This window comes from Aspergillus campestris (genome assembly GCF_002847485.1).
Source record: "Aspergillus campestris IBT 28561 chromosome Unknown P168scaffold_5, whole genome shotgun sequence".
NCBI classification, from domain to species: domain Eukaryota; kingdom Fungi; phylum Ascomycota; class Eurotiomycetes; order Eurotiales; family Aspergillaceae; genus Aspergillus; species Aspergillus campestris.
Genome location: NW_020194340.1, coordinates 1638317 through 1652629, shown reverse-complemented (window position 1 = coordinate 1652629; position 14313 = coordinate 1638317). Strand labels below are relative to the sequence as shown.

Sequence of the window (14313 nt, the reverse complement as noted above, 5' to 3'; positions counted from 1 at the left end):
TAGATTCGAGGTGTTATTTGTCTCTTTCATGTCCTTTCTTGGTAAAATGTTTTGCCGACGCTTTGTTATGAGGCTGGTCCAATATACCACGGCGCGGAACTATATAGTTTGGACTTCACAAAATAATGCCGAATTTGGAAATCAACCACGACAATGACAACGCACTTCTGGCTACTAAAGAACACTAAGTCTGTAGGAACCTACTAAAGTACCCAGTGCTACCCGCTGACTACCCCCAGCCAGCAGCGGCTGTAACACTACCATTTCGTAACAGCCTGATTCTGCATACCAAATGAGGGGCTGGGCTAACCCAGACATACCGGAAAACCTGGGCGAAATGGTACCCCACACTTCATCAAAGACTTGGCGATTAGTGACTGGACTTAAACACAAGATCAAAGTAAAGTAGGTAGCAATAATTTCGTATTAGCGAGATCAACAATGCGACTGTACCCTAGGCGATCGGCATTCATCAGATAAACATAAACATCTCGCAGTGTAACCCACGCAATGCATGTAACCCACATGGTGGATAGCGAAGAGCGTCCCCTTGCGGCAAAAACATACATTGTTTGTCTCTGTGGAATATGTTTAAATTCCTCTGCTATCCTCCTTGATTCGCCACGGGGGTGAGATTCGATTCCCTTTTACCATATCCATCCCGTATATGATTCATTATGCGAGCGATTTTGGCGTGGAGCTTGATAGCAGCTGTGTCTGCTCTGCAGACTCTTCCACCCGTGCGATGGGAAGAACATGATCAGCCGTTTGGTGGATTTGATCCTGCCAGGGCAGCACGTGACATCTATATTTCGAATACTTTTGCTTCGCATCGAGACCAGACTGGGCTAACGTTGATTCCGCCCTCGGCGGCCGAGTTCGCGAGGACATTCCGCGACGACATAGAAGAGGTCACGGGAGAAAGATGGAGCCTTCACACTGTGGATGAACTACCGCGCGACAAGGCGGGAATCTTCCTCGAAAGATCGCAGCGAAGCAACTGGGCGTACGAGAACGGTGATGCCACAGAAGAGGGCTACGAATTGGAAGTGCAAGCCAACCGCGTTGTCATTAAAGGGTCTGGCGCCCGGGGAATGTGGTGGGCAACGCGGACACTCCTGCAGCAGATAATCATCGCTGGAAGACGGCCAATTCCGCAGGGCCACGTGATCGATGTACCCTCAGTGCCCACCAGAGGGTTTCTACTCGATGCAGGTAGAAAGTGGTATTCGCCTGCATTTCTGAAAGAACTATGCACCTACGCCTCGTTCTTCAAGATGTCCGAGTTCCACTATCACACAAGTGACAACTACCCGCTTAGTCGTGGCCACAATGAGACCTGGAATGATGTTTACGCCCAGTTTGCGCTGCATCCTGAAAATCCCGACTTGCATCCGATTGTTCAGCGAGCAAATGAGACTCTTTCTCGGGCTGACTTTGAGGATCTGCAAGAGCATTGTGCCCAGCGAGGTGTGACAGTGATACCGGAGATTGAAGCACCTGGGCACTGCTTATTTGTGACGAAGTGGAAGCCTCAGTTGGCGTTGGACCAGAAGGATCTCTTGAACCTTACACATCCAGAGACACTTCCAACAGTCAAGCAGATATGGGAAGAGTTTCTTCCCTGGTTCCAAAGCAAGGAAGTCCACATTGGCGCCGACGAATACGATTCAACACTGGCAGACGACTACGTCGACTTCGTGAACGAAATGGCACGCTTCGTGGACGAAAAGTCCGGAAAGAGGGTTCGCATCTGGGGAACATACGAGCCCTCCGATAAACCTATCTCGAAAGACATCATCATACAGCACTGGCAGTACGGACAGTCAGATCCGGTGCTACTATCGAACCAAGGCTACGACGTCATCAATTCGGAAGACTGGTGGGCTTACATGTCGCTTAAAAACTCCCACGTACCAATCACACCGGCTCCATACCCCCAACTCTTCAACAACACGCGAGTCCTCAATTTTGCCGACCAATCGGGCTGGCAATGGACGCCCGAGCTGTTCAACCCGGTCAATGTTACGGAACAGCCGAGCAAACTACCAAAAGGGGCAATACTAGCCGCGTGGAATGACAACGGACCAGATGCGACGACGCAACTGGAGTCATTCTATGCAATTCGAGACGGGATCCCCGTAGTGGCCGCCCGTGCTTGGTCCGGGAACCGTGGGCCTCTTCTTGAAGAGTCAGGCCTATCGGCTTCAGTGGATCTTCTGACATCCGCAGCCGTGGCGCAGAACCTGGATCGCCGGGTTAAAAAGACAGCCGAGCGAAACAATGGCTTTGTCAACTGGAAAACAACCAATCAGAAAGCCACAGACAGGGTTAGTCTGGGGTACGGAAGCAAGGGAATGAATTACATGTTGGACATGGTTGTTTCGGGACCATTCACCCTTTCCTCCAGCGACGTTACCCTCGAATTGTCACCCTCAGGTTCTTTGACGTTTATCTCCGATGGATGGCCATATCCCCTCCGCTCCGTAGCTGAAAACGACGGATTCGACCCCATCGAACTGGGTAGAATATGGGCAAACCAGACCTCTTCATCCCACGAGCCGGTCACTGTTCCCTTAAAGAGCCAAATCACTATTCGGACCGACGTCACCGGAGGAAGTCGCGTGTGGGTGAACGGGAACTTCACCGGCCGATTCGAAGTGTTCGTATTTGGAGGAAAGAACAAGGAGTTCTCCTGGAGTCAGATGGCCTTTGTGGCACCATTAGAATGGTTGCAAGGGGGTGTGCATGCGCTGCGGGTGACGCAAGACAACGTACAACCTTAGGTAGGGGTTTCTACAATTCGAACACTTTGTCGGGACCAAGCCCTAGTTTACCTTCCCTTCCTGTATCTACCAATAACACTGGCGGATAAATTCTTGGGTACAGAAGCCACTAATATAGGAGTATATTGTCCTAGACAAATGGACATGCGGAGGAGCAAATCCTAGCCTCGAAATTTAGCCATTTATCCATTTTCACCCGCACCCCCGCATCTCCGTGTCCCATGCGCCTAGGCCCTGAATTCCCAGGCAAGAGACCGGCGCCAAACATTGTCTCCGCATTTATAAACTCCGCACGTCTCTAGTTTTATGCTACCTGCAAAAAACCAACCTCTAATCACTGCTACCATGCGTCAAGTATCACTGTTATTGGGCTTGGCCCTCCTAATAGACGTAGGGCTAGCTGGTTCAGCAAAGAAATGGGGCCCCCGAAACCTGAAAAGTCTGGTCACATTTGGGGACAGTTACACGGATGATTCGAGGCTGAATTGGATCATCGAGCACAAGGGCGAGACACCGCCTGCAGGATGGGTACAGCCAGTCGTAAGGACGCCCATCCAACAGGAAAAAAGAGAAAGAAGACCACCCACTGACTCAATGCTGGAAAGAATAACCAATCCGCCTCCGGAGGCTACAACTGGGGCTACTACGTCGCGCAAAAGACGCACGCCAACCGCTACAACTACGCCGTTAGCGGCGCAGTCTGTTCGAACAAGATCAGCCCGCGCACATTCGCCGCCATCGAGGCCCCCTTCCCCTCCGTACTGGAGTACGAAGTCCCTGCCTTCCTCGCAGACAGCAAATACAAGGTCCCGCCGTCCGGCAAAAAGTTCCTCGATATCCCCGCCGACGAGACGGTCTACGCTATCTGGATCGGCACCAACGACCTCGGCAACTACGCGTTCATCACCGATTCGCAGATTGCCGGCAAGACAGTCCCCGACTACATCGAGTGTGTCTACCAGGCGCTGGATGCGGTCCACGCGAATGGAGGCCGCTACTTCGTGCTGATGAACCTCACGCCGCTGCAATTGGCGCCAATGTATGCGACGCCCGAGCATGGTGGCACGGGACCGAATTCATTCTGGCCCGAGAAGCCGGATAATAAGACCGCTGTTAGCTATCGGATGTGGGACCAGGTGGCTACTGCGAATGAGGTGTTTGAGTACAAGACGGCGTACGAGGCGGTTATTGCGAAAAGGTATCCTGGTGCCAAGCTGGCGACCATGGATGTATACGCCTTGGTTAGTATTCGCTTTCATCTCCACTCCAAATCTGGATATCGAATGAGAAAGCTGACGGATGGGAAAAGCTGAGCGATGCGTACAACCACCCGGAGGACTTCTTTGGGCAGGGCTCGGCGGTCAACGTGACCGGATACAACAAGCACTGTGACGTAAAGGGTCAGAACTGCGAGATTCTGCCCCATCCAGAGCAGTTCATGTGGTACGACGAGCTGCACCCATCGGAGGTTACCGATAAGGTGATCGCAGATGAGTTCGTGAAGGTGACGAAAGGAAAAAGCAAATATGCCACTTATTGGTAGCTTCGTCTAGGAGAGGAAGGGCTCGAACCCCTGGAAAAGAATGCTGTACGCCATAAACACTAGATTCGGTTAGTTCTGGGATCGTTCAATAGTTGACTATATATCGGCGTGGGAGGGACTGTTGGGACCAACGCCCTCGCCCTCGCCGATAAATCCACATCTCTATAATTCGATGACGTTTCTGGAACAGACGAAGTCTTTTCGATCGTCCAATAAGCCGAATGTGATAGAACAACTGTCAGCATGACCCATCCTTCTATTTCCACCAAAAGAGCGGTATCCATGGCCAAGCCTCAACGGACGGACCCAGAAATCCACACTATTTCGACCAAACCATCTGCGGGAGGATTCATCCACGACAAAACCAAAAATACCTCCCAATAGACTGACTCCGAATAGGCCTCACGTTCGCTTACAAGAACGCCCTGGAAGGCTGTGCTGTCTCCATCACCCAAGATCCTCTCCCCAAGGAGCCAACTAATCTAGTACTCTACTGACCAAATACTTAAAGTAGTACTAAATGCACATAACCGAAATCCCCGCTGAAACAATAGCGAGACCGCCACATAAGATATGCATTACCCCACACAAGCAAAATGTGAAAAGCTATAACTGAAACGGTTTCAAGGCCGCAGAAACCGGTGATCGTCCAGGAACTATACACTATAAGGGCAGACCCGCTGGAACCCTGGACATGTTCACGGTTGCACGCGTTAGCGGAAGCCCTAACCCGCTGTGGGCCAATCAGGCCCCCAGGGAGAACCAACACCAGGGCTTTGGCGGGGCCCGCGCAAGGCGGCCCCCATTTATGCCTTGGCTTGATGTCGGCGATGCGTCGGGCTGTGAGAGGGGTCAGGGGGGCTCATCTCGAAGGTAAATAGTAAAAGTCAGTAGAAGGATGAGGGGCGTGTGCAGGATACACATGCGTGGTGAGAGCAACCAAGAGTGTGAGAGGGAGAAAGAGAGAACCCTGAGAGAGGAAGTGACTACTATTACTACTACTGCTGCTGCTGCTCTTATGACAGGAAAAAAGGGCCCACAACTCACTGTTATTCCTCTCCCCTTATACCGCCGCAGCCAAAGTATGGCCGGCGAAAGAAGCCACCCAAGTCTCCAGACAGACGACACCCAAACCGCCCATCTTGAACCATGTCCCTGCATCGTCCCTCCCCGCCAATCCACCTCGCCCCCCCACCATACCCAATCGCTATCCGCCCGGAGCGCATCGCTCCCAGAGAAACAGAGCTGACGGTCCAAACGGCCCCAGAACCCTGGCACACCCTCGACTACACCGTCGCCTACGAGGGCGTAACAGTCTTCACAGTCCGGGGCCGCCCCTGGTCCCTCAGCCAGCGGCGCACCTTCTTCGACACAACAGGGCTCCCGCTCTTCGAGCTGCGCGGGTCCTGGTACGACTCGTCGCGCCTGGACCTGCGACTCCCCGGCACCAGACACAGCATCCTGCATGCGCGATTACGCGTCGAGATCCGCGCCCCCCGGGCGGAAATCACTTTCAAAAATGCGGGGGTCGACTGCGGGGTGAACGGACCTGAGGTGAAGCTCGAGGTGAAGGACCACGATCTGGACAATATGGTCCATGTTGTCGTTCTGGGAGGCCGGAACATAGCTATCATTCAACGCGTTACGGACTCCCGCGAGCTGACGGAGGGGCAGCGGTTGCCGTTTCGGTTGCGGCCGAAGTGGAGGGCGAGGGTTGCTGCGGGGGTGGATCTGTCTTTGGTGAGTTTTCTCCTGTTCATCGCGGGTATGTTGGAAGGCGCTAACGCTGGGGACGTGGGCTAGATTGCCGTTCTTGTTGTTATTATCGGCCAGAGGGTGGCGCCGAACCCAAACGAAGGGACTGGTGTTCTGGAGCGAGACGTTTGATATAAAAAGTTTGGGTGTGGAGTTATGGGAGTTAATGATGTGTTGTTTTTGAGGGTGGTCTTTGGCTTGGGCGTATCAATGGACCCACGGCGACTAAATCACTACAGAGAAGGGTAAAACAATTGGCCTCATGTATATTTGAGTGATGAGGATTTGTATAGTATTGAACATAGCATCGAACAATACTGTAAATATGGAAATGAATATGTAAAATGGACTTTAGAAAGGGACTTTCATATTGACGGGGAGTTGCTGCTTTGTGGTTTGCCGTAGGTATACCGAAGCAAGTATCAAACATAGTATGACGTGAAAGGGAAATAAAGAGGTGAGAGACCATAAGTAAACAATCAGACATTAGTCCCTTGTTAGTATTTACCAACGCCCACTATCCTGCGTAGGCACCTACTACCGAGTCCTAGAATGTGGATCTACATATAAGGTCTACCCAGTGGATCAAGACAGGACTTGATGCGGGTCTACATAGAGCTTCCCGGATGATAAACAAGATATCATGGGTACTAGCGATTATTCTGAAAGTGTTTATATCAATTTGGCAACACACTTGTCAGCTATTATTGGAAAGCAAATAACATCACCCCACCTTACAATTTAGTTCGCACGTCAGTACTTAGCCTGCAGGGATCCATATGTAGCCCCGTTAAACACCAATTCGAATAGTATAGTGGCAGACTTGGGTGTCATGCGTATATCATACTTTACCTTGTAATAGGATTTGCCTTGAGAGTTGGTCTTTCTCTCGAATAGTTTACTAGGGATTTGACCCAGGTCAACATCCACAGTGCAAACCTTGAAAGTGTCTTCTGTGGCGTTAGTTGTCTATCAGAGGTATACAAGAAAATTCGCAAGAATACTCACTGCTTGATAGGAATCCGGGGGCATCGTCTTGGTGGTCAACATACAACGAGATTTGGGTACCCTTGCTTTCGCGATCAACTAAGAAATTCGAAGACCAAGTAAGGCTGATGGGGGAATCCTCCGATATGGCACTTCCCTAGAATGGTCTGTTAGTGGGATGCCTGTATCACCCACTCCGATATTTTTGCGCACCTTTTTTATGTACCATGCCATAGCATCAGTAACCATCCATTCTTCTCTCAACGAGTCCCAATATCGGGTGGATTCATGGTGACGAGACGGATCATAGTGAATCGAGACACGGATACCATAGTGGCGACGAGCGATCCGTTCTGATACTGGATTTGAGCCAATCCCGTGAGACACTGCACCACTGATATTTTGTTAGATTTGGCTGAAACATCTCCGTATAATATGGAAGTCTTACCGCACTACCGCTGTCCAACTGTTGATTTGTTTTAGTCAATAGTTCGAGAAAGGTATGGGAGCCGTACTTACGCATTTGGTGGCTGCATGACCAATATATTGGGGAACGCTTTCTTCAACTTTCTAAAAAGGTATTCAGATGATCCGAAGCCTCCCACCAGAAGAATGGCTTGAGCAAAACAATAGATGAGCACCGAGTAGCAAACGAGGACACCATCACCTAGTCCGATAGGATGGATACTTACCTTGGGGGTTTTGCCATTCTTGGCGACACTTTCCACTTGCCCTCGGACCAGTCTCTCCACGTCATCGACGACTGGGTCAAAGATTTCTTGAATTTGGTTCCTGATGTGGTTGAGCATTTAGTAAGGAGGCGAGGCCCAGAAGGCTGGAGACTGTCACATACCAGTCAAGATAGAGAAAGTTATTCTTAAGGAAGATAGCTTGGTCATCTTGGACCCCTGGGAGAGGGACGATGTAAGGCACAACGGTCGCACCGTCGCCATCATCATCCTCGCTCTCGTCTTTAGCCGTGACATCCGACCCATCATTATCATCAAAGTCGTCATATAGGCGGGTGCCAAAGCTAGGCTTTATATCATTATCCCAGTAGGATCGTGCCGTATCCAGTGAGATTGACGGAATTTCTGCGTAGGTCTCGCCCAGATGTTCCTGCAACAGCTCATCAAATCGTGAATCCAAGCATGCCGATCCACAAATGCCACCTTCAGCTGTTAGACTGGGTTTTTTGAGAGTCTCTGCGGGGTCGACTTACCTGTGCCCTGAGTCTCCTCTTTTAGAACCAAAGGGTAGAGTCTAGATACGCGGTATGAAATCAAGTCCTAAGTACCATTAGCTATATTGTGGAAGCGGGATGGTAAGGATAGGTACGAACCACGGTGCCTCCGCCAGCATCACACACAACAGCAACGTCACCTTCCTAGAGCGTAATGTACGTTACAACTGGGCCTGGAGTAGACTTGGAGAATTGATCGATAGGACTGACCTTTATCGCTTCCGGCTGAAGGGTGTCTAGACAGTACATAGCGGCTGCATCAGGCTCAGATATCATGGTGATATCCGAAACGGGGATACCGGCCTTCACACCGGCCACCCGAGTCGCGTCTTTCGCTTTATCCGACCAGACAGCAGGAACCGTCAAGACGTAGTGCAGCTCCATACACTCAAAAGCAGCCCCCAGTCTTCGCTGCAGAACAGTCTTCGCATGAGCCACCAAGCATTTCAAGTAGTCTCCCGCGACATCGACAGCGGTCTTGTCGTACTTTTTCAGAAGAGACTGAGAACGGATTGCAGGCTGGTACTGGTCATGCTGAGACGGATCTAACAGAAGCTTGAAGCCATGGAAGACTGTATCAGGGTGTAGGGATGCAGTCTGATAACCCCAAAGGGTCCTGTTTTCCTGGTAGGCTAGCGTGGTGGGCACCTTCCCGGGTGTTTCTTGTTCTAGTTAGGAAGGGGAAAGTTCAAGAAGGTGATACATGGAGGGCTCACTGTTTCCGCTTTTTGGCCATGTAGAAATTACCTCTATCTCGCTAGAAGATTCAAGGGTCCAGGAAATTCTATAATGGGCCAAAGGCGTTAGGAGAAGTTGTTTGAGAGGAAGGATAGACCTACCCGCTAAAAGTGGTACCGAAATCAAGGCCTAAGATAAGACGAGGCATCTTGTGAAGGATCAGAATACAATACACGGGGGATAGCAGAGAGCGATATGCAAAAAGCAGAAAGAAAAGGCAGGAAGAGAAAACGGAGGTGTTTTAGTGATTCAAACTCAAGCTCCCGGCCCTTCCTTGACGGCATAATGAGTATCACCGACGAGCATCAGTATTGCACCATATTATAGTAGTTATGACGATAGATACAAGTCATAATTACAAGAAAAGTCTATCGGCAGTATATTCCGATCCTGAATAAGAAAATTTTGATCAGGTCACTCGCATTTGTAACGTCATTATTATCCTGAAATTGAGTCAGGCCAGTGCAACAAACCACGGTCATAATGGAGGATTTCGCAGGTGGTTTCAGAAAAGCTAAGAAAACCATGACTTATGCTACAAGCAAGTACCTTCGCATCCCACAAACCAAAGATAGTCACCATCAGGAGTGGGATAACATCTCGCTAGAAAGGACTGCTGTACCCAAAACCGCAACCACAACTGCAACTGCAACAGCAGATAAAGCCATAACCGCAACCGCAATGTTAAGTGAAACCATAGCTACAGACACAGAAAATACAGGGTTCAACTGGGAAACCCCCCAGGTGGTAGCCATGAGAGATACACAGACATGTAAGGTTCACTATTCCTTGATCTTCCTAGCTAATGGGCAAAGGCTTGAGCACCGCAGACATAGGGGAGCTGGAAGATTTAAACGACCGACTTCATAGAGTGAGTGACGCGGATTGGACTTTGTTACATATTGAATCAAATAGCTAACGCAGACGTGTTTAGGTTATCAATTTAATGGAAAAAAGAATTAGCCAAATCTCACTTGACAAACTTCGCGCGGAAGAGAGGGCTCACCAGCACGAAAAACAGCTTCTGGAATGCCATAAAGAGGCAGCAGACACGGCCACAAAGCACGAACGTCAAATAGCCGCCCTTAGCGAGCAGATTCGAGCAATGGACTACTATGACTCCCCGATCAACGATGATGAGGCATCGAGCATCATGAAAAGGCTCCAGAGCGCCGTGGATGTGTGGGTCAAAGCAAACTTCAACAAATTTGAAAGGCTTGATGCCCTAGCCAAAGATTGGTGTAATGATGAGCGTTTCCCTCGGGCTGTCTACGAGCCAGGAGATATTTACAAGAACCAGGGGCTAGTTCGGGCCATTGTCGCCAACAATCTCAATGATAGCTTATTCAGTCAGACTGTGCTGGGAACAAATCTCGAGACCGACACCTTGGTTAAGAAGGTCATGGAAAGACTGGAGGGAAACCAAGGGGAATTGGCTAGACGGTCATCGGATACATGACTACCTAAGTAGATGGAGGTGACAGACAGATCATTCAAAAACCAACAAGGCCAGTAAAGATTAGGATGCGTTGGACTGGGGCTGTAATTGAGGTGTAGGCATTTCGTTCATCGGGTCTTTATTAAAGAGGTATCTAGCCACTTATGGAATTTTCTGTAAAAACATTATTTTACCCTGGCTTTTCTGGATATTGAGAATACAACAAAAATTATATCCTAATACAATTTGCATGCTGCTGCTGAATGTCAAAGTAAACTTTGCGGTGCGGTTCGGCCCGTGGGTCGTTTCCGGACCAATGGGTGTTAAAAATTTGGCAACATTCTGGTTGCGGGCTAGGTAATATCATGGGTACGGAATGTATGTTCATGTATTTACCATTTAGATAGATCTTATATTATACATACCTCTCTCGTGAGAAGTCGTCTTCTACTAGTTTTCGGAAAAGGTGTTGCATGTCGTAGATAGGAGGCATTTCCGAGTACGCACGATTGCTCCCAGACCACTATGTCAATGAGTTCAATAGTCTAGGAGTCAATCGTGGGCGGCGTCAACTCCCTGTCTTCGAAATAAGTGCGAAATTTGTGGTATGACTAGGCCTCGCTTGCGAGTACGTTGGGCTATGCGGAACGTCGCGGAAAGTTGTGTTGATGAATTCATTTTCTGGTTCTACCGCTAGATATACGACAACGCACACGCACTAGAATGCCCGCGTGCGGCGTTTGCATTGCCTTGGCAGTAGCACGAGCCAAACACATTGCCAAATGCATGATTTCGAGTTGCATCGGTTATCTCTTCAGTCCAGAGTTGCTAGTCACGGTGCGTGACATATCCAGGGTGTTCCAAACATGATCCACGGACGTGTACTCAAGTACTCCAGATGTTTAGGAACGGTAGTAATCTGCCGTAGCAACGAGCTCATGTTGACCAAGGGTACAGGTAATGTGAGATACGACAGCAGCGTAGTAAATTGCATCAATTGTTAGTACAGTTCCAGACACAGCCATGGCATCAGGAGGCAATAACAGGACTGATAAGATCCACTCTTTCCATGCGGAATCTGGCATACTTAAGTCTCTTGAGTCCCATGTCACTCTCTTCTTTAATCAACTGAGTGGTTAGCAGCTATCTGAATTGTGCCAAAATTTGTCAATCATTACGCTTCTATCCCAACAGTCATGGTTCGAAACCTCTCCGCACTCGAGGCGGGGCCTGATAATCCCGACACTCCGAGAAAATGGCCCAAGGACCCCAGAGAAGTTGTTGCCAACGACCTAGACGCGGGTGCACTCGTCAGTGAATTGGCAAAGTTGAACCTTTTGCCAAAGATGACCACGTTGGACCCCCCCCAGCGGAAGGCCTTTGCGATGAACCCAGAAAGTTAAATTTGGGCGCTCGCGCAAAAAAAGGTGCCTACCAGGATTGAGAAAGGGACATATCGGGGGACCCGGCTGGCCTTGACTAAGGTCTACGATCTCATAGAACAGCGGTACTTGCGTCAAAGCTTTGATCTTGCTCGTCGAATGTTGCTAATCTGCTGGGTAGTTACATGGCCTTCACGGATATGGCCCAGCTCGAGCCTTCGATCCCAGTAAATATGACCAAGGAATACAAGCAAAAGTTCTTTGTGTTCACAAAGAGTAAAGATGACTCTTATCCGCCTCATATAAACCTTGGCCTGAATAGGGACTGGGCAGAGAACGACGAGGAAGACTGGGACAATCGATCAGACCTTGGGCCATGGAGCCTCTTTGACTTGTGGAGCTTACCGACGTTGTTGTTGATCATGAAAGGCGTTGTGCCAACGTACATCACGGGCGAGCCCTATAAAGGGAACACGATAGCGGAGGTGGAAAAATACCAGAAGAACGCTAGGGAAAACTGGTATTTCAAAGATATATTCGATCGGTCAAACGTGGGCGATTTAAAAGACTGGTACAGTGACGCCCGGTTTTCTCAACAGCAATTCACAGGGACAAACCCCACAACAATTGAACGGACTTCCAATGATTGGATAGATCACTTCATCCGAGCTGCAAAGACACCAGATGATGCAGTCGCTAGGGAGACCATCGCCAAACTCAGTACCAGCTGCCGAGAGTCCTTTTACGTGCAGGATTACAGCTACTTTCGCAAGGCTGCTGGTATGGAGTCGGCTGCTGACATCAAATGTGAGGGCGAAGCCAACAATAATAATGAGAAAAGCTATCGTTACGGTTGCGCATCGGTGTGTCTTTTCTTTCTCAATGAAAATGGCCAGCTTTACCCGCTAGCTATCGTCATCGATTGGCGAGGTAGTCTCGAGAAATCCGTGACAATCTACAACCGGGAACTATTCAAGCGCACGAATATCCGGTCGGGAAGCGAACTGCAGGATCGAAAGGATGAGACAACCGAAGATCATGAAAAAACTGACTGGCCTTGGAGATACGGTAAGACCTCGCACCAAATATGTCTTCTATGCTGCGTGCTGACTTTTTGGTCCCGATATAGCCAAGACATGTGTGCAATGTAGTGACTGGTTTCGGCATGAAGTCACCGTGCACCTTACCCGTACTCATCTGATTGAAGAGTCGATAATTGTTTCTGCCAACAGACAATTCGATTCCGATCACCCTGTCTTTGAGATCCTTCATCTGCACTGGAAGAAGACCCTGGCACTCAACGGGGCTGCACGAGGCACCCTCGTCCCCTCCGTCATTCTTCAGATCATCGGATTCAAACAAGACGAAGCCCTTGCGTTCATCAGGGACGAGTACAGGACCTTTGACTTTCAAAATAGTTATGTACCAAGGGATCTCCGCAGACGGGGATTCCCTCCAGAGGATCTGGACTCCCCAAAGTTTCACAACTATGCCTACGCCAGATGCATCAACAGCATGTGGAAAAAGATCAGGGACTATGTGGAGGCACGGCTTTCACTGGCCTACCCAGAAGCGGATGCTGATACCCGTGTCAAGAAAGACGCCTGTATCCAGGAATGGTGTAAAGAAATGCGATCTCCAGATGGCGCTGACTTGCGAGAATTCCCCAGTATTACCACGTTCGCGGAGCTCGTCGACTGCGTGACCATGTGTATCCACATCGCGTCGCCTCAGCATAGCGCTGTCAATTACCTGCAAGACTACTACCAGGATTTTGTGATCAACAAGCCGTCCTGTCTTTTCGAGAAGCCTCCAAACTCGCTAGAGGATCTCCTCCAGTACACCGAGACAGATCTTGTCAAGGCTCTCCCTATGAACCGTCCACATGAGTGGCTTCTTTCTTCCCATGTCCCATACCTCCTCAGCTTCCCACCACAAGAAGAGCAGACGCTGATGGCGTGTGTTCATTCGGCGTGGACCTGTGCTACTTCACACCCCCCGAACCCAAAGCTCGCAGCTGTGCTCAATGATTTCTACCAAGCACTCTACTATAGCGATGATGAGTTCGAGAAGTACTCAAAGGAAAAAGACGACTACGAGGACATCGATTACTCAGTGTTGAAGACCGACAAGAATGCAGTGTCGATTTTAATATAGCCATCTCAGTATGCAATGATGGTATGGCGACATTCTGGTTGCACCCGGGCTTATCATATCCTACGACGTACCTAATGTGAGAGATGGAAAGAGACGTATGGATTTGGCTAAAAGCCACCGAAAAGTACTTAATTTCTTTGGTTGATTCCGTCAAAGTTACAAATTTCTTGTTCTAGTTTAACTCTTAAATTGGATTTGATTTATCTCACTAGTTGCTATTCTATCTAGTTCAAGGAATACTGTTGTTGGAAGGTCTATTTACATATAAGCTTTAACATGGGGAA

General features: G+C 49.4%; 5 protein-coding genes across 5 annotated transcripts; 4 read left to right on the top strand and 1 right to left on the bottom strand.

Moving 5' to 3' along the window:
• Window positions 1–677: 677 nt before the first annotated feature.
• On the top strand, window positions 678–4329 carry P168DRAFT_268214 (glycoside hydrolase; the record flags this gene model as incomplete). Its single annotated transcript, XM_024835078.1, has 5 exons — window positions 678–2759; window positions 2921–3000; window positions 3248–3326; window positions 3392–4027; window positions 4096–4329. The coding sequence occupies 5 exons, from the start codon at window positions 678–680 to the stop codon at window positions 4327–4329; spliced, it is 3111 nt and encodes a 1036-aa protein (XP_024693774.1).
• A 1149-nt stretch (window positions 4330–5478) lies between these two features.
• Window positions 5479–6216, top strand: P168DRAFT_234645 (uncharacterized protein; the record flags this gene model as incomplete). The annotated part of the gene is made up of 2 exons (XM_024833425.1): window positions 5479–6069; window positions 6133–6216. 2 exons carry the CDS (start codon window positions 5479–5481, stop codon window positions 6214–6216), a joined length of 675 nt encoding a protein of 224 aa, XP_024693773.1.
• Window positions 6217–6837: 621 nt separating this feature from the next.
• Window positions 6838–9200, bottom strand: P168DRAFT_342816 (Hsp70 family protein; the record flags this gene model as incomplete). Its single annotated transcript, XM_024841825.1, has 11 exons — window positions 6838–7037; window positions 7093–7228; window positions 7285–7465; window positions 7520–7537; window positions 7591–7687; window positions 7760–7863; window positions 7925–8249; window positions 8294–8360; window positions 8525–8982; window positions 9031–9071; window positions 9154–9200. 11 exons carry the CDS (start codon window positions 9198–9200, stop codon window positions 6838–6840), a joined length of 1674 nt encoding a protein of 557 aa, XP_024693772.1.
• A 657-nt stretch (window positions 9201–9857) lies between these two features.
• Window positions 9858–10511, top strand: P168DRAFT_318204 (uncharacterized protein; the record flags this gene model as incomplete). The annotated part of the gene is made up of 2 exons (XM_024840183.1): window positions 9858–9923; window positions 9987–10511. 2 exons carry the CDS (start codon window positions 9858–9860, stop codon window positions 10509–10511), a joined length of 591 nt encoding a protein of 196 aa, XP_024693771.1.
• Window positions 10512–11686: 1175 nt separating this feature from the next.
• Window positions 11687–14029, top strand: P168DRAFT_234470 (putative lipoxygenase; the record flags this gene model as incomplete). The annotated part of the gene is made up of 4 exons (XM_024833416.1): window positions 11687–11888; window positions 11940–11997; window positions 12054–12940; window positions 13002–14029. The coding sequence occupies 4 exons, from the start codon at window positions 11687–11689 to the stop codon at window positions 14027–14029; spliced, it is 2175 nt and encodes a 724-aa protein (XP_024693770.1).
• Between the last annotated feature and the right edge of the window lie 284 nt (window positions 14030–14313).